Source organism: Rhinatrema bivittatum, chromosome 2 (genome assembly GCF_901001135.1).
Source record: "Rhinatrema bivittatum chromosome 2, aRhiBiv1.1, whole genome shotgun sequence".
NCBI classification, from domain to species: Eukaryota; Metazoa; Chordata; class Amphibia; order Gymnophiona; family Rhinatrematidae; genus Rhinatrema; species Rhinatrema bivittatum.
Genome location: NC_042616.1, coordinates 793869410 through 793891777, shown reverse-complemented (window position 1 = coordinate 793891777; position 22368 = coordinate 793869410). Strand labels below are relative to the sequence as shown.

The following is a 22368-nucleotide window of genomic DNA, read 5'->3' as shown; positions in this document are numbered from 1 at the left end:
CCACGCCCTGCTCTAGCTCGCGCGACCCGCCAGCCAATCAGGGCTGCCGTTGCCGTGGCAACGCGCCCTGTTCAGCTCCTCCTCGCCTCGTTCCTTCTCCCCCCCCCCTTCCCCTGGCCTCCCCGCGACCCGCTCGCGCCCGCCCTCCCCCCCACCAGGGCCGCCCGATCCCGGAGTGGGCCTGGGCCCACATTATCCTGCCCGAGCAGACACAAGGTCCACTCGGGCTCCGAAGAATGCTGTACTGCACTATTGTATTGACAGGAAGTCTCATTTAAGGCTGTACATTTCTTAACATTTAACGTCTCACTTTTTATATTAATATAGTAAATGATAAAGACCAAAATATCCCAAGCATACCACATTTTTAATGGAGCAAAATAAAATGGAGATAGAAATACAATTTTTTAAGAGACAGATTTGGTTCCCCTAGGCACTGTCAACCTCTGTTACCACTTTCTCCCTGCCCCCCCCCCCCCCCCCTCTAGTTTCCTGTAGCAGCTCAGGGGTAGATTCTGTGGCAAAAATTTTAAAATTCTGAAGCAAATTGGTAAACATTTCCATCTTTTGTTACATTATAAAAATAGATAGCTTTACAGTATATTTATGATTTGAATTGCATTGGGTGGGAAAGGGAGGAAGGAGGTGTCCCTACCATGCTCTGGTCCTGCTCCTCCTTGCATCCCCTCTGTAACATCCCATCTAATATGACATACACTTATACACTTGATATCAATCCCTTCTCTCTCACATACATACAAACACTGCCCCCTACTCTTGTTCCCCCACACACACAAACACACAGACTTATGCTCCCCAGCCAATTCCTCTCTCATCTCCCAGCCTATCTTTCCACCCTTCAATGATCTTTACTCAGATTCTCCTAATCTCCCAAAATGATCCCTCTTTGTTTTGTTTGTTGCAGGCTCACTCCCTCTCCTCTCATGTTCCCTGCACCCTGAGTAGAATTAGGAAACAAAGTACTGAGTGAAATACACAGCTGAAAGGCAGCAAATCATCAGCCAACCTGCTGCCCCCCAGATTCTTGCCACCCTAGGCACAGGCATAGTGTGCCTATTGACAAATCCAAGCCTGTTACAAGATAAAACATGACTATAGCACTTTGAGATGAAGCTCACTACTGAAGCAGATGTCTGATGTCAAGTTCTAGATACTGCTCAGGAAAGCCCAGTTGTATCCTTTTTTTTTTTTATCTCTTTTCTCAGTCTTAACATAATTCCAACTCATTGATTGAAAATATCTTTGTGAACCACCAAGGCACATACACCCCAAAAAATAAGATTTTAAAAGTTCCTTTCAAAACAGAGTCCTGTGTGAGCCTGTGTACAAATCTACATTTGTTCTTTTAAGTCTTAGCAGAAAATCAGTATGGGCCATCTTTAAAACTTTCATCTCCATGATTAACATATGCAAAGAGAGAATTTATCATGTTGACCTGGCTAGTTTAACTATTAACAAATGCATAAAATTCAACTCTATGCCAAAAATATGGCTTGAACTGAGAATTTTGAATCAGGTTAGATAAAAGATGGTTAGAAGAATCAAGACATTTCTATAGGATTTAATGTGTTTAAATGTGGTTTTCGTTACGTTAAGTTTCCTTTTTATTGACAGCGCATGAAAATAAGGATCTAGCTGATATTGTTTTATTTTATTATTTGATTTTATTGCCTGTCTTTGAATATAAAATGTACCCATATTTATTTCACTGCGACTAGAAAATGTTTTAGAGAAAACTTTGTATAAATAGTTGTATCAAATTCAGACTTGAACGATAATACTTACCGTTAATATAGTTTTTCCTAGTTTTTCAAGCCACTATCATTATACATGGTTCCATAAATGTATGTAGTGCAAAAAGGACACAAATTATGCATATGTTGCATTTCCGACTGCTGTGCAGCCTCCCTGCCACCAGAAGATTCAAGTGAGCCCAGCTCCAAATTGTACTCTTCTACACATCCCTGGTTTCCTGCCTCAGCCAGTCATACAACCTGAACACCACTAGGGGATTTCCATGAGCTCACTTTCCTGGCTGGACAAGCTTCTCTTACCTGCCTACACCACGCCAGACCCCAGTCCTATTTAACCTTGTTTAGCCTCTAACTCAATGCTTCGGCATAGAGTTCTACTCAGCTCCTTGCTCTAGCCACTTCTGTCTTGCAGCCTTTCCTAGCCATTCCATGTCCTGCCTCGTGGCCTTCCAGGACTTCTGATTCCTGTTTTGCCTTGCCTTGTCCTTTGGCCCCTGGGCCTTCTGATTCTTGTCTCTGTCTTGTAGCCACTCGGCCTTCAGCTCTGTCCAGGCCTAGTCCTGAGGCTTCCCTAAGCTTCTTCCTGTTACTAGACTTCTCTCTGGTTCCCTGACCTCTGACCTAGCCCTGAGGCCTCCCTAGGTCTCTTCCTGATTCTAGTCTTCTCTCAGTCTTGCCTGTGCAGCCTTTGGGCTTTTCTGTTCCATGTTCTATGTTGTCCTTGTCCTGACCTAGTCTGTCCGTGTCCTAGTCTTTGCTCCAGTTCCATGCTTACCTGCAGTCTATTCCTGTGTTCCTGCTCGCTCTTACCCGCAGTCTGTTCCTGTGTTCCAGTTCACCCTTACCTCCACGCAGTTTGTCCTGAGTTCCAGTCCAGTCTGCATTCCATTCCTGAGTTCCAGTTCAGCCTGCATTCCGTTCCTGTGTTCCAGTCCGTTCATGAGTTCCAGTCCAGCCTGTAGTCCGTTCCTGAGCTTCAGCTTAGTTTGCACAGCCTACCTTGCTTCAGCCTTACCGGACTACCCAAGTCTAACCCTAGTCTTGTCATGCCATCCTGCGCCACTGCAGAAGGAAATAAATTGGGCGGATGAGTTAGGCTTTATGGTCCTCATCTGCCATCATTTTGTTTGTGCTTCAGTCGGGTTATCAAGTCTATTTCCATGATCTTTAGTTAGATAAGAAGTGCTTGGCCCAAAGACAGATCATTAACTTGTTGTTTTGATCCATTTTACTATACTATTATGGTACCGTTGCTGCAGGACTGTAAAACCTAACTCATCCACCCAATTTATTTCCTTGTTCCTTTCCATAGGTCCCAGTTAATTTCTGTCTTTCCCTTTACTACTAGGGATACTTTCTTGTTTATCTCATGTTTTCTTGAATGAAAATACATTAGAGACTTGTGGCATCTTTGACACATTCAGAAAGTGAGGGAAGTCCGTGGGCCAAAGTGCCCATACATGATAGGATAACAGGACAGAGGGCATTCCCTTTCCCTCAACTCTTATAGGTCGTCTTCTTCTGTTTCATTCCCTCATAGCTCCAGTTCACCCCCACCTTGGGCACTGGGGATGTGGGATGGGAGAGGTGGAGTGGGAGGCAGAAATTGGGTGGAGTTTGGGAAGGGTCTAGTGTAGCATAAGAAACAGGAATGGACAGGAGGCTCCTTCTTTGCCTCTCTGCTGTGGAAACCTACCCTCCCACACATTAGGATGGTAACATGATATAATGTGGACCATGTTGTATCAATTTGTCACCACTTGTTTATTTAAAATATTTTATATACCATTTTTATGCTATATGTAATCAAAATGGTTTGTAATATAAAATCACAAAGTTAAGTTTAATACAAGGTAAAAGACTTTGAGAAACTTAAAAAATAAAGACAATATATTCTTATATAAAATGAACAACAAATTAAAAGCTCCAAAAAGAGGGAAGGAATGAGAACAGTAGAGCTTGACACAATTCAAAAAAGCAATATAGGAGAGGCAAGATTAATTGGCCTCATGGATGTTAAAAGCGCACTTAACGAGAGAGGTTTTTAAGCTCTTTTTAAATTCGGTCCTGCTATTTAGGTGTCTTCTGGGAGAGGTTCCAGGCATCTATCACTCTCTCTGTGATTTTGGTTCTGAGTCTTCCCCCGGAGCTTCAGTTTTGGGTACTTGCCAGGTTCTTATGGCCTTGATTGGCCACTGTTGGAAACAGGATGCTGGGCTTGATGGATTCTTGGTCTGACCCAGTATGGCATATTCTTATGTTATTAATCTTAGTTCTATTGTTTCTTTTCTAATGGAAAAGGTTTAAAGTTTGTACATCATTAATACCTATCAGGTATCTAAAGGTCTGTATCGTATCTCCCCTGTACCTCTTCTCCTCCAAGATATACATATTTAGATCCTTCAACCTCTCCTCATAGATCCTCTGAAACATCCTCCCCCCCTCCCCACCATTTTTGTCAACTTCCTCTCGATCGTTTCCATCTTGTCTCTATCTATTTTTTATGTATGGTCTCCAGAACTGAATACATTACTCCAAGTGAGGCCTCACCAAGGATCTGTACAAGGGCATTATCACTTCCCTTTTTCTGCTAATTATTCCTCTCTGTGCAGCCCAGCATCTTTCTGGCTTTAGCTACTGCCTTGTGACATTGCTTTGCCATCTTCAGATCACCAGACACAAGCTCCCTCTCCTGCTCCGTGCACGATAGTCTTTCACTTCCCCATCACATTCAGCTCTTTTGGATTTCCACACCCCAGGTGTACGACTCTGCACTTCTTGGCATTGAATCCCAACTGCCAAATCTTTGACCAAGTTTTCTTAAATCACTATTCATTCTCTCTACTCCTTCAGGCATATCCACTCATTTGCAAATCTCAGTATCATCCATAAAAAGTAGATTTTTCTTTCTAACCCCTCTGCAATGCCATTTACAAAGATATTGAACAGAACCTGTCCCAAAACCGATCCTTGAGGTATTCCACTTAGCACCATTCTCTCAACAGAGTGGGTTCCATTTACCATTACACATTGTTTCCTGTCAGTCAACCAGTTAGTAATCCACTCTACCACTTTGGCCCCCATTCACAAGTTTCTCATTTTATTCATGAGCCTACTGTACGGGCCATTATTTGCTGAAATCCAAGTAAATCACATCAAGCACTCTTCCTTGATCCATTTCTCTAGTCACCCAATCAAAAAAGTCAATCAGATTTGTCTGGCAGGACCTTCTCCTAATGAATCCGTGCTGCCTCAGGTTAAATAGTAAATCGTTCACTATCCATTCCATTAGCAGAGTCTCCATTAATTTTCCCATCACAGAAGTGAAGCTAATTTGCCTGTAGTTTCTAGCCTCCTACAACTTTTGTGAAGCGGGACCACAATCGCTTTTCTCCACCACTTCTGTTTCCAGGGATCTATTAAATAGGTCTTTCAGCAAGCCCATCAGCACATCTCTAAGCTCCTTCATTCTCCTCTAATGTACCTCATCCGGTCCTATGGCCTTGTCCACTTTCATATTTCCTAGCTCTTCCCATACATTCTCTTTTGTAAACTGGGTTGCATCTACTGCACTCCCATCCATGGTTTTGTTAATCAACGGTGGTCCTACTCCAGGGTCTTTTTTTAGTGAACACTGAACTAAAGTGTTTGTTTTAACGCTGAGAACCTTGAATTACCGGCGCTAACACCCCCCTCCTACCCTATACTGTAACCCTTAACAAAATAATGCCAAGACTTTTATGGATGAAGAGGCCACAGCTTTATTTTATTTATTTATTTAACAGCTTTTAATATACCGGTGTTCGTGCGAGCAAATCGCGCCGGTTTACAATAAAACTTGAGAAAGGATGAGAAATTACAAAAAACAGGGTGTGGGGGCTGGAGCAGGAGCGAAAAAAGGGGGGGGGGAGAGAGAGGGGGAAAGGAAAGGAGGAGAGGATAGCAGCTGAGAAAAAGGTAAAGGAACGTAACATTACTCACACGGTGACTAATGTGGGATCGAACAAAGAAAAATTATAACATGTATGGCGTAGAGGTTATATAAGTAACTTATTTACAGCATTTATGACAAGTTAAGGGGTAACTTGCTTAGTATTTGAAAACAGGTTGTACATTTTGATATGAATTCACAATCTTACAGTTTACACAGTCTTACAGTTTATGGAGGAGGAAGGTGTCTGGGGTGCGGAAACGGGTGAGGGAAAGGTATGGAAGGGTGTGGGGGGGATGCTGAGGGGGGAGTGGGAGGTTATGTCTGAGGGGGGTTTCAGGGGTTGGCTACGAGGGGTAGGTTTCGGGGTAGGCCTGCCTGAAGAGCCAGGTTTTAATGCCTTTTTTGAAATTGTGTAGTGAGGGTTCAAGACGGAGGTGTGTGGGGAGGGAGTTCCAGAGGGCAGGGCCTGCAATGGTGAATGCTCTTTCTCTGGTGGTGGAGAGGCGGGCTGTTTTGAGGGGGGGTGTGTGGAGGGTGCCTGTGGAGGTGGATCTGGTGTGGCGGGTTGAGAGGTGGAAGTGGGGCATTTCCTTGAGCCAGGAGGAGTTGTCTTTATAGAGGGATTTGTGAAGAATGGTTAGGGTTTTGTATTGTGAGCGGAATTGGATGGGCAGCCAGTGTAGGTCTATTAGGATGGGTGTAATGTGATCTCTTTTGCGTGTGTTAGTGAGTATACGAGCCATGGCGTTCTGAAGGGTTTGTAGTGGCTTGATAGTGGAGAAAGGGAGGCCTAGTAGCAGGGTGTTGCAGTAGTCCACTTTGGAGAAGATTGTGGACTGTAGGACTAATCTGAAGTCTTGAGTGTGGAGTAAAGGCTTGAGCTTTTAAGGATCTGGAGTTTGTAGAAGCCTGATTTAAGGAGGGATTTGATGTGAGGTTTGAAGTTGAGGTGTTGGTCAAGTTTGACTCCCAAGTCTCTAACGGAGGGGGGCAGGGTAGGGGAGATGTTAGGGGGCAGTGGCGTGGAGGAGGAGTCTTGTTCGGGTTGTTTAGATATATAGAGAAGTTCGGTCTTAGTTGCGTTAAGGGCAAGGTGGAGGTTGGTTAGTAGGGAGTTGATGGAGGCAAGGCAGGATTCCCAGAAAAGGATGGTTTCATTGAGTGTTTTCTGAATGGGTATGAGTATTTGGACATCGTCAGCGTATAGGAAGAAGTCCAGACCTAGGCTTGAGAGTAAGTGGCAGAGGGGGAGGAGGTATATATTGAAAAGGGTGGAGGATAGGGAAGATCCCTGGGGTACACCTTGTCTGAGGGGAACGTGACAGGATTCAAAATTATCCAGTTTTATAAGGTATTCTCTGTTCGTGAGGTAGGAGGTGAGCCAGTCTAGTGCTGTGTCGGCAATGCCTATCTCTGTCAAGCGTGTGATCAGGATTTGATGGTTGACAGTGTCGAAGGCTGCAGATATATCCAGTAAGGCCAGTAGGAAAGATTTACCTTGGTCTAATCCAATGAGTATGGTATCAGTAATGGCTATAAGGAGATTCTCAGTATTACGGCCTTTCCGGAATCCAAATTGTGATGGGTGCATGAGATTGTGATCCTCGAGGTACTCGGATAGCTGGGTGTTGACTACTTTCTCGAGGACTTTTGCAAGGAAGGGAAGGTTGGAGATGGGCCGATAGCTAGCAGGGTCGGAGGGGTCCAGGGAGGGTTTTTTTAGGAGGGGTTTCACAACGGCAAGTTTGAGGGGATCTGGGACTTTGCCATAGGAGAGGGAGCAGTTAATGATATTAGCTAGGGGTTTGGCGATGGTACTGGGTATGGAAAGGAGGGTTTTGGAGGGGATTGCGTCTAGGAAATGTGTGGCTGGTTTCATTTTTTTAAGGATGGTCTCAATCTCTAGTGTGGAGGTTGGGTCGAAGGATTTGATACTGGAGCTAATGTGGTTTGGGAGGGGGGAGGTAGTAGTTGGGTTATGTGGGAAGCGTACGAGTATGCTGGATATTTTATGCTGGAAGTATTTTGCAAGATCCTCGCATCTTTCTTTGGAATTTTTTTCCACGGAGGTGGGGTGAGGGGTCTTAGTGAGGTTAGTGACGTAGGAAAATAGGGCATTGGCGTTGAATTGTAGGTCATGAATTTTTGATGCGTGGAAGTCCCTTTTGGCAGTGATGGTGGCTTGCCGGTAGCTGTGTAGTGACTGTTTATACACTGCTTTGTGCTGGGGAGTAGGATGTCGGCGCCACAGGCGTTCTTTTGAGCGGAGGTCTTGTTTCAGGTTTTGGAGGTCGTTAGTGTACCAGGGTTTTTTATTTTTCTGTATGAGGGGAATTTCTTTATGTATCAAGGGGCAGAGATTATTGGCTATGGATTTGGTAATGTGATTCCAGGAATGAAGGGCTGCGTCTGGATTTGAGAGGTCAAGGTTCTCTACTGCTTTGTTGAGTGCTGTAGTTATGATTTCTGAGGAGCAGGGTTTACGGAAAGATATAGTTTTTTTTTGAGTTGGTGATATCTTGGTGGGGGAGTTGAGACAGATTTGGGCGTTGATGATAAAGTGGTCGGACCAGGGTATGGGGGTGGTTAAGGGGGAGTTGGGTGCAGATAGATGGGTGTTAACAAATAGTAGGTCGAGGGTGTGTCCTGCCTTATGAGTGGGGGAAATAATGAGCTGTTGAAAACCTAGGGCTTCAAAAGTGGTTAGGAGGGTTTCGCATGCAGAAGTGCGGGGAGTGGAGTCCACATGAAGGTTAAAGTCTCCGAGGATCACTGCGGGGGAGTCTGTTTTTATGTTGTCTGCAATGAATTCGATGAGGGGAGAGGAGTCCTGTTCGAGAACGTTAGGGGGAGCGTAAATGAGGCATATTTGAAGGGTGGGTGATTTGAAGAGTCCGATTTCTAGCTTGGGGGGGGGCAGGTGGGTTGGAGTTTGAGGTTCAGGTGCTTTTTTTTTAGGCCTTGGGATGGAGAATATGTCGTATAGTTTTTCGGGGAGCTGGTTGAGATAGACATGGTCAGATTCTTTGAGCCATGTTTCCGTGATAGCAAAAAGGTCAGGATTATCGTCTGTGAGCAGGTCATGGATAATGGGGGCTTTTTTGAGGATGGATTGTGCATTGAGGAGGGTTAAGGTGAGGGTAGCTAGTCCGAGGAACTGGGTGAGGGGTGAGGTCAAAATGGGAATTAGAGAGTTCCGTGGATTAGTAGAATGGGTGGGGGGTGGACAAGGTTTGCGTGCGTGGGGGAGGTATAGGATGGGGATAGATTGAATGCACGTCTGGTGTGGTGGACCTCTTTACGAAGGGGTCTTTGGTGAGTCTGGGGTGTGTGGACGATAGGGCTGGTATGGTCCTAGAGAGGGTGAAAGGTCATCAGGCATTGCAGGGAGCATACAGAGGCAAATACAACTGGTACAGCAATTACAATAGAGTATTATAGTAACACGTAACGTCCGATTCAGGTTAGGGCGGGGGGCATGGGGGCGCCACAAAGGGGCACACTAAGGGGCAGGCCCCTTAGTCGCGCTCCTTCAGCGCGCGACGCCCGGCGTGCGACACCGCAGAGGGGTGCTCAGATTTAAAGGTCTGGTTGTCCTTCCTCCCAGGCGCCCACGTGGACGCAGCTCCCGCCGCCGGATTGGAGGCAGTGGAGCTCAGGGAGGGTGGAGGGCGGAGCGAGGGCTTTGCAGACGGCGTTCGCTTACGTTTTTGGAGGTGTCTTGGAGCAAAGCTGTAAGTCTTTCTCTCTTTTTTTCACGCGTTGCAGCGGATTTGTGGTTGGTTTCGTTTTGTTCCTTTCTCCCGGTTGGCTCTTTCTTTTCCTGGGTCTTTCTCTCACTCTCACTCCCCCGGGTCTCACTCTCTCACTCTTTCACTCAGTTCACGGGTTCGTTGGTGGACGGGGACCCAGGGTCGGGTGGTCAGCCAGGTGGGCCGGAAGAAGAGGGCGATCGAAGTCGGCGCGCCCAGATTTAAAGGTTTTAACATCAGTCACATGACTTAACCACCATACTTGACATGAGCCGCTAACTACCATCTGACACCCAACCATGTCACCAGTGCCGCCCGCCATGTCCCCTAGCAAGGCAGCCCATCCAGCCCAGCCCCCCCATCATGACTTCCGAGCAAGGGGGACCCACCCATTTGCCCCAGCAGATCGTGCCACCGGCATGAGGTAGTGCCACTTGCTGCATGCCCCCCTTAAATCTTCCTCTTCAATGTAGGAAATCATAGAGAGTTTTTTGTATTGCATTGTTGAATAGGTCATACCCAATGTCCGAAAGGAGAATTTGATCAGACCTATACAAGTCTTTGCAAAGATAATCTGCCCAGTCATGCAAAATATGGCATCCAACTAACCTCCGGGTCCACCGCCCGACCTGTCAGTTAACCTTTTTGCAACCTCTTTTCCATAAATTGCTGTTGCGCCATTTCAAATAATGAATATCAGACCACATGAAGCACCTGTTCAGGAACCTTGACACTGATTCCCTCAAATCGTTCTTCATGCATCGTATCATATCAGCTGGACAAACGATGACTTCACCAGGTTGTTAATAACTAAATGAATGACAATGACCTCTGGCTCAGCCAGAATATCTTTCTTGAGTTGTAAAGATGGAAGCAACTGTTCTCACAGGACAAGCAGGATGGTTGTTCTCACAAATGGGTGACATCGAGGATGGAGCCCAACCACGGAAAACTTCTGTCAAAGTTTCCAGAACTTTGACTGGCCCCTACTGGGCATGCCCAGCACGACACCAACCCTGCAGCCAGCAGGGGTCTCCCTTCAGTCTTTTTTTTTTCCGCGCAGCAGTAGCCACGCGGTGAAAGAGCTCTTAACCACGTTCCTGACAGGAATTTGGAATTCTTTATTCTGAAGAAAATTTGCCCCCAGGGGTCTCCCTTCATTGAATTTTTTCGTCCGCAGAACTCCGGTAAGTTTTTGCCGTTGTTTCATCGACTTTCGTCGACTTTGGCCCTCGGGGCCCGATAGCAGTCGACAGTCCCGCGGCTAAATTTTTGGCCTTCCGCCATGGCATCGGGTTTCCGACGGTGTCCGGACTGTACCCGGACTATGTCTATCACAGACCCTCATGGTGTCTGTGTTTTATGCTTGGGTAGTGAGCATGATGTCCTGACTTGCACCAAATGTGCCTTAATGACACCAAAAGGTCGCAAAGCAAGAATGGAGAAGATGGGGCTCCTCTTCCATGTTCGCACCCCAACGCCATCGATTGCATCGACGTCATCGGAACCGGCACCGTCGAAGTCTTCCTACCATCGACAGCCCTCCGGTGACCGTCCGCCATCGACACCTTCTCGGCCATCGACTCCTATCCCTTCCCCCGATCATCGAGGAGATAGGAAGGAGAAACATCGCCATCGACGTCATAAGTCTCGGCCCGTTGAGGAATCGACGTCATCGACCTCTGTACCGACCGAGCCTCCGCAGAAAAAGCCTCGATCAGAGTTGGCACCGTCCACTTCTGTTTCGCAGGCACCGAGGCAACCCTCACCCCTTCGGGGTTTGGGAGCCGCGATTCCACCGGTGACGGTGGTCCCTCCGGCTCAGCCTCAGCCTCCCTCTCCCATTGAGCCGGGTCTAGTTACCCCTGGTCTCCGGGCAGAACTGGACCGGCTGGTCCAGGAGGCCATCGATAAAGCGATGCAACGGTTCCAGCCTCCCCCGGCACCGACTCCGGCACCGAGAGCGGAACCGGCCACCGAGCCGATTGCAGCTGCACTGGCACCGCTGTTACACCGGATGGAGGCACTAATGACAGCCCTTCCACCGGTGATACCTATGTCACCGACACCGGCAAGACCGCTTTCACCGACAGATATTTCCTCGGGTGGAGAAACACCGTATCGGATCCCACCTTCGGGTATAGTTCCGTCGGTTCCAGGGCGTCCCTCGCCGCCGATCTATCCCTCGGCACCGATACGCCCCTCTGCTCCACCGAGGTTTCCGATGCCGGCATCGATTCCATCGAGACCGACACCGGTTCCTTCGGTGCCGACCCCGGCACCGATCCCGACATCGATTCCATCGAGGGTTTTCTCGATGCCCCCGGTGGCTCCTTCCAATTCCTCGGAGCCTCAACCAGGGCCTTCAGGTGTTCAACCCCCTAGTGGTCGTAAAGTTCACCAACCTGATCCTTATGACACTTGGGGTGATGATACCTCCTCTGATACTGATGATTTGCCTTCACCTCCCTCTCCCGCAGGGAGTAGAAAGCGTTCTCCCCCTGAGGACCTCTCTTTCATAAATTTTGTGAAGGAAATGTCAGAGTTGGTGCCTTTCCAGCTCCAATCTGAACAAGATGACAGGCACCAGATGATGGAATTACTCCAGTTCCTGGATGCCCCAAAAATTATAACATCTATACCAATCCATCAGGTTTTCCTAGATCTTCTAAAGAAGAATTGGGAATCCCCTGGATCTATTGCTCCAGTAAATAAGAAAGCTGACACTACATATCTTGTACAGTCAGCTCCTGGTTTTCAAAAACCACAATTGGACCATCGTTCTGTAGTCGTAGAATCAGCTCAAAAGAAAGCTAAACGACTAAAACCCCACTCTTCTATGCCTCCTACCAAGGAAAACAAATTCCTAGATAGCATAGGTAGAAAAGTATATCAAGGAGCTATGCTGATCTCCAGAATAGCTTCCTATCAGCTGTACATGACCCAATACAATAGGGTCATTCTCAAACAAATACAGGACTATTCAGATTCCTTGCCAGAACAGTTCCAGCCACAGCTCCAATCCCTACTAGCTAAGGGATTTGAAGCTGGGAAACATGAAATTAGAACATCTTATGATGTATTTGATGCTTCCACGAGACTTTCTGCTACAGCAATCTCTGCTAGACGCTGGGCTTGGCTCAAGTCATCTGATCTGCGTCCAGAAGTTCAAGACAGGCTATCTGATTTGCCTTGTCTTGGGGATAATCTTTTTGGTGAGCAGATTCAGCAAATTGTTGCTGAACTTAAGGATCATCACGAAACCCTTAAACAGCTCTCCTCCATTCCTCCTGAGGTACCTTCTAAACAGCCATTTAGAAAAGACTCCAAGAAGCCTTTCATTCGGCCCAGGAAATATTATCCCCCTTCATCTAAGCCTAGGCCTGCACGGTCTTATCATAAGACTCAGTCTCGCCAGACTCGAAAGCAAAAACCTGCAGCAGCTCCACCTCCGGGCCCTGCAGCAGGTTTTTGACTTCGACTTAGAGAGCACATACCAGACCCCTCTTCCAGCCATACCAGTGGGAGGTCGGCTATGCCACTTCCTGGACAGATGGCATCAGATCACCACAGATCAGTGGGTATTAGCAATCATTGCACAGGGTTACCATCTCAACTTCCTGACTCTCCCTTCCGACTCCCCACCCCTGCAGGCGTGGAGTCTCACGGATCACTCGGTTCTTTTAGAGCAGGAGGCTTCTCTTCTCCTACAGTCAAACGCTATAGAACCCGTTCCTCTCTTTCAACAAGGACAGGGGTTCTATTCCAGGTACTTCCTGATCCCAAAAAAGTCAGGGGGACTTCGTCCCATCCTGGACCTAAGGGCCCTCAACAAGTACCTCCACAAGGAGAAGTTCAAAATGGTGACCCTAGGCTCGTTGCTCCCTCTGCTACAAAGAGGGGACTGGTTATGCTCTCTAGACCTAAAGGACGCATATACCCACATTGCGATAACACAATCTCATCGCAAATACCTCCGTTTCCTAGTAGGCCAAAGTCACTACCAATATCGAGTGCTACCTTTCGGCCTCGCATCCGCACCACGCGTGTTTACCAAGTGCCTCGTGGTGGTTGCAGCATTTCTTCGACAGGAAGGTGTCCACGTCTACCCCTACTTGGACGATTGGTTGATCAGGGCCCCAACCCAGCAATTAGCTCGGTCCTCCCTGACCCTAACAATTCAAACTTTGCTTTCGCTAGGTTTTCTAATCAATTACGAAAAATCCTGCTTAGTCCCATTTCAAACCTTATCCTTCATTGGGGCAGACTTGGACACCTTACAGGCAAAAGCCTTCCTTCCTCATCAACGGGTCCAGACCATAGTGTCCCTAGTTCGCCAGCTGCGCTCTCAACACACAGCCACAGCTCGCCAACTCCTGGTTCTTCTTGGACACATGGCCTCCTCAGTTTATGTGACTCCCACAGCCCGCTTAGCCATGAGAGTCACACAATGGACTCTGAGACTACAATGGACTCAAGCTATTCAGCCTCTGTCCTCCATAGTCCACATCTCCAACACCCTTCGTCTCTCTCTTGCATGGTGGATGAATCCGTGCAACCTCTTACAGGGCTTACCCTTTCTTCCACCAGATCCTCAGGTAATTCTCACCACCGATGCTTCCAACATCGGTTGGGGTGCCCATGTAAACGATCTGCAAACTCAAGGGCACTGGTCACGAGAGGAAGCCAAACACCAGATAAATTTCCTGGAGTTCCGAGCGATCCGCTATGCTCTCAGGACTTTTCAAGATTGCCTTTCAAATCAAGCAATCTTAATTCAGACAGACAACCAGGTGGCCATGTGGTACATAAACAAGCAGGGAGGCACAGATTCCTTCCTTCTGTGTCAGGAAGCTGCGCAGATCTGGGCAGAAGCCCTCTCCCGCTCTATGTACCTCAGGGCCACCTATCTGCCGGGAGAAGACAATATATTGGCAGACCAGCTGAGCCGTGTCTTCCAACCACACGAGTGGTCACTCAGTCCTTTGGTAGCGACCTCTCTGTTTCACAAGTGGGGTTATCCCCACATAGACCTCTTTGCGTCCCCTCAAAACCACAAAGTGGACAATTACTGCTCTCTCATTTGGAGCCAGCACTCTCGGCCGAGGGATGCATTCTCCCTCACTTGGACAATGGGTCTGCTTTATGCATTCCCTCCACTTCCTCTTCTGTCGAAGACTCTCGTGAAGCTCCGCCAGGACAGGGGAACTATGATCCTGATAGCACCGCACTGGCCTCGCCAAGTGTGGTTTCCCATACTTCAGGATCTCTCCATCCGCAGGCACATTCCTCTGGGAAAGGACCCGCATCTGCTCACTCAAAACGACGGATGCCTCCTCCATCCCAACCTCCAAGCCTTGTCCCTGACGGCATGGATGTTGAAAGGTTAGCCCTTCAGCCTTTCAACCTTTCAGATTCAGTTTCTCGTGTCCTGATAGCTTCACGAAAGCCTTCAACAAGAAAATCTTACTCATACAAATGGAAAAGGTACACGTCATGGTGCACTCCTCAGTCCCTTGATCCCCTTTCCTGTCCAATCTCTAAATTCTTGGACTATTTATGGCATCTATCAGAATCCGGTCTAAAGACCTCTTCTATAAGGATGCATGTCAGTGTGGTAGCCGCCTTCCATAAAGGTATCGGGGGTGTCCCTATCTCAGTACAACCCCTGGTAACACGCTTTCTTAAAGGCTTGCTCCATTTGAAGCCACCCTTACGTCCTCCGGCCCCATCTTGGGACCTTAATCTGGTTCTTGGTCGTCTAATGAAACCACCTTTCGAACCTCTGCACTCCTGTGCATTAAAATATCTCTCATGGAAAGTGTTATTCCTTTTGGCTATCACTTCAGCTCGCAGGGTTAGTGAACTACAGGCCCTAGTTACCTATCCGCCTTACACTAAGCTCCTGCAGGACCGGGCGGTACTCCACACTCACCCTAAGTTTTTGCCTAAGGTAGTTTCGGAGTTTCATATCAATCAATCCATCATACTACCTATCTTCTTTCCCAGGCCCCACTCCAACTCCGGGGAACAGACTCTGCATTCCCTAGACTGTAAACGAGCTCTAGCTTTTTATCTAGACCGTACAGTTTCTCACAGGAAGAGCACTCAATTATTCGTCTCTTTCCATCCTAACAAGTTAGGACATCCTGTGGGTAAGCAGGCTCTTTCCTCCTGGTTGGCGGACTGCATTTCTTTTTGCTATGAGCAAGCTGGCATTCCTTTCCAAGACCGTGTTAAAGCACACTCTGTGAGGGCCATGGCGACTTCAGTAGCACACCTTCGATCGGTGCCACTTCCTGACATCTGCAAGGCTGCAACCTGGAGTTCCCTCCACACCTTTGCAGCCCACTATTGTTTGGATAAAGCTGGAAGACAGGATTCCATCTTCGGCCTATCTGTCTTGCGTAACCTTTTTCCAACTTGATGTACCAACACCTTTCCACCTTCCCGGTAAGGTACGGATGTCCTTTACCAAATTCCACCCCAGTTGTTGTGCCTGTTGCACGTTGTTGGGTGCATTTGGTGCACGTCAGGACATCCTCAGCTCGGTACTCACCCATTTGTGAGGACAACCATCCTGCTTGTCCTGTGAGAAAGCAAATGTTGCTTACCTGATGTAACAGGTGTTCTCACAGGACAGCAGGATGTTAGTCCTCACGAAACCCGCCCGCCACCCCGCGGTGTTGGGTTCGTTTATTTACTTTTTCGGCACTGCCTGTAGCTATAAAAACAAGACTGAAGGGAGACCCCTGCTGGCTGCAGGGTTGGTGCCGTGCTGGGCATGCCCAGTAGGGGCCAGTCAAAGTTCTGGAAACTTTGACAGAAGTTTTCAGTGGTTGGGCTCCATCCTCGATGTCACCCATTTGTGAGGACTAGCATCCTGCTGTCCTGTGAGAACACCTGTTACATCAGGTAAGCAACATTTGCTATCCCACGACATTCCTCATTCCCCCATCCAAGATATGCTAACATTTCATGGCGCCAAACCCAAATGAGACCCATACGAATGATCCCGGGCCTTCTTTGCTGCCCAATTAACAAAGGAGTGTCCGATGATCCAGACATTCCTTTGCCATTGTGATAATCCTGTAAAAAGAAATCAAGAAAGGTTAAAGACTCATAACCGACCTGTTCTGATAAATGTGTATACATCATCTGACTTCCATTTCCCTATTTTCTGAATGGTTTCTATATTCAACCCTGCTTGGGAAGCACTGGTGGCCTCTCCTATTCTGAAGAAGTGTGTCCCAAAGTCTTTAGGATTACATCCAATTTCCGATAAAGCTAAGTTCAGAACTGCCGTGAATTGGTATCTGGTAAGGGGGGGTATGGTTGGGCATGAATTAATAAGAATTCGCCTCCATCAGGCCGCACAGACAAGAAATTCACAACATTTTGTACCGGGCAAGCATTAGTGACGTTGCTCGTTTGCAGAACTTAGCCCCTCTTGCTGTCTGGTCTGTTTTTGACCTCTGTATAATTATCTGTATTGACTGCTCAGACACGTTGACATGTCCCTTCTGAATGCGACCACCAGCTCATTAATAAGTAGCACGCCGAAGAAGGCCAGTGTGAATGCAGCTCTAAACAATTTAACTTCGAAGTCTGAATGGCACATTGGCTGGCAACCCCAGCCATAGCCAAACGAGCCGATCGTGTGTGATTGGTTGTCTTGGATCAATTGTTGGCCCTGCCTTTCTAGCTCTCCCCCGTGAGCATTTTTTTAAATTAAGTAGCTCCTTTTAGGGTCTCCCCAACCTTGTAGTTTCGTGAAGAAGGTGAACCTTGCCAGCTGGTTAGTTACCGCACCCCTGGATTTACCACTCCCTTTTGCCCAAGCAATAGTGACTAACTCCTCAGGCACAGGTCCCTCCAGCCCCATTCTTTCAAAAATTCAGGCATGTTCTCATAGACCCTACGGAAAGCGCGCCACATCATTGGGGCTACAGATCGCTGCAAGAGGTCTCTCGTAGTGTCGTCTCAATGCTCCACAAGTGATCCGGCACTGGTACGCCTTCCTTGTCTGCTCCGGGTACCTGTTATTTGGCTCTTGACAAGGCATCAGCAAAACTGTTATGCACCCATATTACCATATTCAACTGCAAGCTAGTTAGCACGACCTCCCTTAATAGTTTGGTTACTCTGACACTTGGCAGACTGCCATCGGTAAGAGACGCATAGGCCACGCTCGCAGCCCCATGGTATGTTGTGGGGGTGTGCGCATCCCCGGACTCATCATTAGGCACGGGCCTCCGCACATTGGGAGCGTGAGCCCAGTATTAAACATTGTAATCAAACTGCTCCCCTGTCTTTTCTTTTAAAATGCTGTTGGTTCATTAATATGTTGTGTTGTGTTGTATTTCTGGGGTTTGAGTGGGGAAGTCTGAGGAGGGGAAATGACCAGACTGTCGCTATTGTTCTGCTTCTAGATGTGTACTGTTTAGTTTAAAAAAGATTACTGATTGTGCAATTATATTAATATTTCAGTTTGGGGGCAGTAGAACCCAAATGTAAAAAAGGCCAAGTTTGTTTTATTTTATTTTAATAAATCAGGTGCCTGGTTTGTATTATCACTGGATAACATTCAGAAACACTTTTCATATTCTGAAAAGTGTCTTCAGTACTGAGTCTTGGGACCTGTTATTGCTTCATGCTGTGGTATTCAGAAAAGTGTTTTCCTTACTGAAAAGGAAAAAATTAATACATCTAATGTTTCAAGAGTTTCATAATACACAAATCCACCACATCTGAAATGTTTCTTCACAATCTTAGTTTCCTCAAAGAATTATTATTACAAAAATGTATATAGTTTATTGTTGCAGGCAGTTTTTCTCACAAGAGTAGTCTCACATCTAAATAGCTGAATTATTTTTATAATTTTTATTCTTATATATCTTTACTTGTTCAAAAAATAAGTCATTTATAATCTTGGGCTGGGAGGAATGAATGCAAAAGATTAGAGTCCCATTTAAGTTGGAATGCATTATCCAAACTAGTAAAAAAAAAAAAAAAAGTTCCCAGATTAAGTAGGACGAGTCCAGCTGATCTCATCCGCTGCATGAGTAATTCAGGGTGGTTATTCAGTATTCTGAATCTGGAGGTTGTAAAAGTTGTGAATGGGCTTCTTTATTAGAAATTCTTCAGCACCAGTGTCAAAAGCTCACTAGTAAGGATCCTCTAAAGGACAGTTTGCCACTGTTGGACATGTCAATATGAAAGTAATCTGATCAACTAGGTGCCATAAAGAATCCATGAATTATGTGAAACTGAATGAGTTGGAAAACTACCATGGTTTAAAAGCTGTCTTCTAAATATTTTAAATCATGGCAAATATCCAAGATTAACAATCCACATAGCAGAACGGGGAGGAGGTTGCAGCCGTGAAAGCAGTGTTATATTCAGCTGCAGATAGACATGCTAGTATTCTGAACTGTGGTAAGTAAGAAAGTATAGTACTTTGGTATTTAGACAAAAGAAAGTTTACCTTGTGAGTTTTCTGCCTAGCTGCTGTATTAAACTGTTTTGAATGGTCGAGCTAAAGAATTTTGGTGTTCTTAACAAGGCATATTTGTAAGATAGTTTATTGAATAAAGTAGTGTAGTTGCTATGTTAGTCTGTTTTGATACATAGAAATAAAGGTCAACACACAAGTTCTAGGAAATAACTAATTGGACAAATGTAATATATTTATGATTAACTCTCTAAAACTAGACACATATATGTCCAATTAAAAAAAAGGGGTTTTTTCCTACAATTTACTTGTTGCTCTTTTCTATATAAGTTTATGCCTTTGCTTTTTACATTAGATATTTGGATTGGCAAAAGATCTAACAAATCTAATTAAATGTTAATTCTGATTTTTGGTTTGTTAGTGAATATACCATACACTAGATGAATATGTTGTAAATTGGAGTTGATTCTTTCATATATGCAGATTAACTGAAGTTTCATTACATTGTTCAACCATCAAGCTAATAGAAAATGCAATATACTATCAAAATTCAAACTAAGGGCCAGATTTATTAAGTGAATCAGTAAGATTTTTTTTTTTTTTTTTTAAGAAAGTCTTACTCGTATGTTTTGGGGGGTATCGATTATTTTTTTGGTTTTGCACTGATTGCAATCCTGTATTTGAAATTGACTTATTTAAAAATCATCCTTAGAAAATATAGCTTCAAGATATTCATTATAGAATCACTCTTCACTCATATCATCTAGGAAGTTTTGTTACTTTTTTTTTTTTTTTTTTAATTGTACCTCATAGATTTAGCCATGATTTATTTTCTTTGTCTGCTTAGTACAATACTGGAAGAAGAGAAGCTACAGCAGGAAGAACGAATGAGAATGGAATCAAGACGACAGGTCACAGTTTCTTGGGATTCTGGAGGATCAGACGAAGCTCCCCCAAAGGTAGTTTTCATGCTGGTATTAGCCTAAGAGCTCTACACTGAATGATTATTTGTTTGTTTTTTTCATGTAGAGCTGACAGCATGTGCAGCACTGTAAACAGTTGTAAAAGGGATATGTAAATAACTGGAATAAATAGGAAACAAAATTATACAGATGTAGTAGGTAAGGGAATCACCTACTCTGTAGCTTTATGGAAAGGAAATCAACTAAATTCTTAGACTGTAACATAGAAACGTAAAACTACTGAGAGAAAATGAGTTATTTGGTTGAAGGCCATTAGATTAGATTAGAGCAGAGCTACAGTTATAACCTGAGTCAATGGAAAAAGAGGAGAGACGAGAAGAATTAATATAACAAATAGAGGCCTGGATTTATCAAAAATGCGATAAGTATTGATTGCGATAGCAAAAGGGGCGTGTTTTATGCAAATACCAGTTTATCGCAATTTGCGCTAATACCTATGCGAAGAGCTAAGTTAGCGCAAATTGCGATAACGTTTTCACACTTTGCGATACGTGCCAGACCTGTTGTATTTCCTGCATAGAACCATTGGGGACCAATTTTATTGGTCCCAGGGAGCTCAGAAGAGAGAGAGAGAGAGCGAGTGCCTAGCCATAATGCCTTCTCCCTAGATAGGTATTTATATCCCTATGGCCCACCTAGTAACTCGAGGTGAGGTTTACGTATTAGTGTAGGGGGTTAGGGGCCACTTTGACATTCAACGTGAGACGTACGAACAGTACAGTGGTCTCTTGTGAAGATCTGATGACCTTCAGAGAGAGGAAACTCACCCAAAGATGAGATTGGTGCAATGTTCTCTCCACCTAGCTTAATATTACCCAGGTAGAGAGTCCATCAAGCTAGGTGGAGAGAACATTGCACCAATCTCATCTTTGGGTGAGTTTCCTCTCTCAGTAGGTCATCAAATCTTCACAAGAGACCACTGTTCTGTTTGTACGTCTCACGTTGAATGTCAAAGTGGCCCCTAACCCCCTACACTAATACGTAAACCTCACCTCGAGTTACTAGGTGGGCCATAGGGATATAAATACCTATCTAGGGAGAGGGCATTATGGCTAGGCGCTCTCTCTCTCTCTCTCTCTCTCTTCTGAGCTCCCTGGGACCATTAAAAATGGTCCCCCAGTGTTGTATGCAGGAAATACAACAGGTCTGGCACGTATCGCAAAGTATGAAAACGTTATCTCAATTTGCGCTAACTTAGCTCTTTGCATAGGTATTAGTGCAAATTGAGATAAACTGTGTATTTGTTTAATACACACCCCTTTTGCTATCGCATGTGATACTTATCATATTTTGATAAATCCAGGCCTCTGTTTTACATTAATTCTTCTCGTCTCTCCTCTTTTTCCATTGACTCAGGTTATAACTGTAGCTCTGCTCTAATCTAATGGCCTTCAACCAAATAACTCATTTTCTCTCAGTAGTTTTATGTTTCTATGTTACAGTCTAAGAATTTAGTTGATTTCCTTTCCATAAAGGTACAGAGTAGGTGATTCCCTTACCTACTACATCTGTGGGCCTCCCATAGGAATATAAATATCTATCTAGGGAGAGGACATTATGGCTAGGCACGTTCTCTCAATATCTCTCTCTTCCCCCCCACCAGATGGCTAGGCTGGTTCAAACCTACTAAAACAGGCCTTTGAGGAGACATCGCGAAATGCGCTAACACCTTGCCACCCCGTAACGCAAGCTATCGCACGGCTTAATGCTACTGAAAAAGGTGTAGCTAAAATCGGCGTTAAATCCGTGCGATAGGACTTTGCAAACTGGTAAACCCAGCCCACTCCCGCCCCTAACGCCTCCTCTTTTTCGGATTTGCATCGCACCATACGATATGGTGCTATCGCATGCGGTGAGGGCTTTTCGCATGCGATAAGCCCTTAACACATGCGAAAACGCCTTAGCGCATTTTATTTATTTATTTATTTATTTATTTTGTGTTTTTCTATACCGGCATTCGCGAAAGGTTTCACATCATGCCGGTTTACAATTAACAAAGGGGTGTACGAAGAATAAACAGTAACAAAACAGGTGCGTAACGAAGAACATTTCAGTTACAATAAATATTGCAGTTACAATAAAACAGGGAAATACACAACTGGGAGCAGTGAAAAGTCAATAGGAAATTAACAGAAGGAACAAATTTACAAATTTATGGTATTTACTAAGTAATTGAATATCGCCATGATGATGATTTTGATAAATGACCTCCAGAGCAAGGTGAAATATAGTGAAATATGGCAGATTGGAGGTATGTTAAGAGCCTGATTATGACTGGCAAAATGAATAGCCAGTTCAGAGAGAAAAGATTGAGGGGATTGGAAGATAAGTTGAGTAATGGAATTCCAAATGGTTTGCTTTGATGTAAATGAAATAGAAAGGAAGATGAACATGCAGAAAACTGCATTAATTGAAATCACAAGTAAAGCATGCAGCAGTAGTTTATATGGAGCAATACAGCAAATGAAAA

At 45.4% G+C, this 22368-nt stretch overlaps 1 protein-coding gene across 24 annotated transcripts in view; it reads left to right on the top strand.

The window, feature by feature from the left end:
• PTK2 (protein tyrosine kinase 2) overlaps nucleotides 1-22368 on the top strand; it is a 1447287-nt gene that overhangs the window by 1165593 nt on the left and 259326 nt on the right. For 23 of the 24 annotated variants that reach the window (XM_029592091.1, XM_029592099.1, XM_029592089.1 and 20 more), the window contains one exon: nucleotides 19763-19874. In XM_029592091.1, the coding sequence (XP_029447951.1) occupies nucleotides 19763-19874 (112 nt within the window). Of the gene's footprint in view, nucleotides 1-18824; nucleotides 18900-19762; nucleotides 19875-22368 lie in introns of those variants that run through there. The other variant, XM_029592113.1, reaches the window with a different exon arrangement.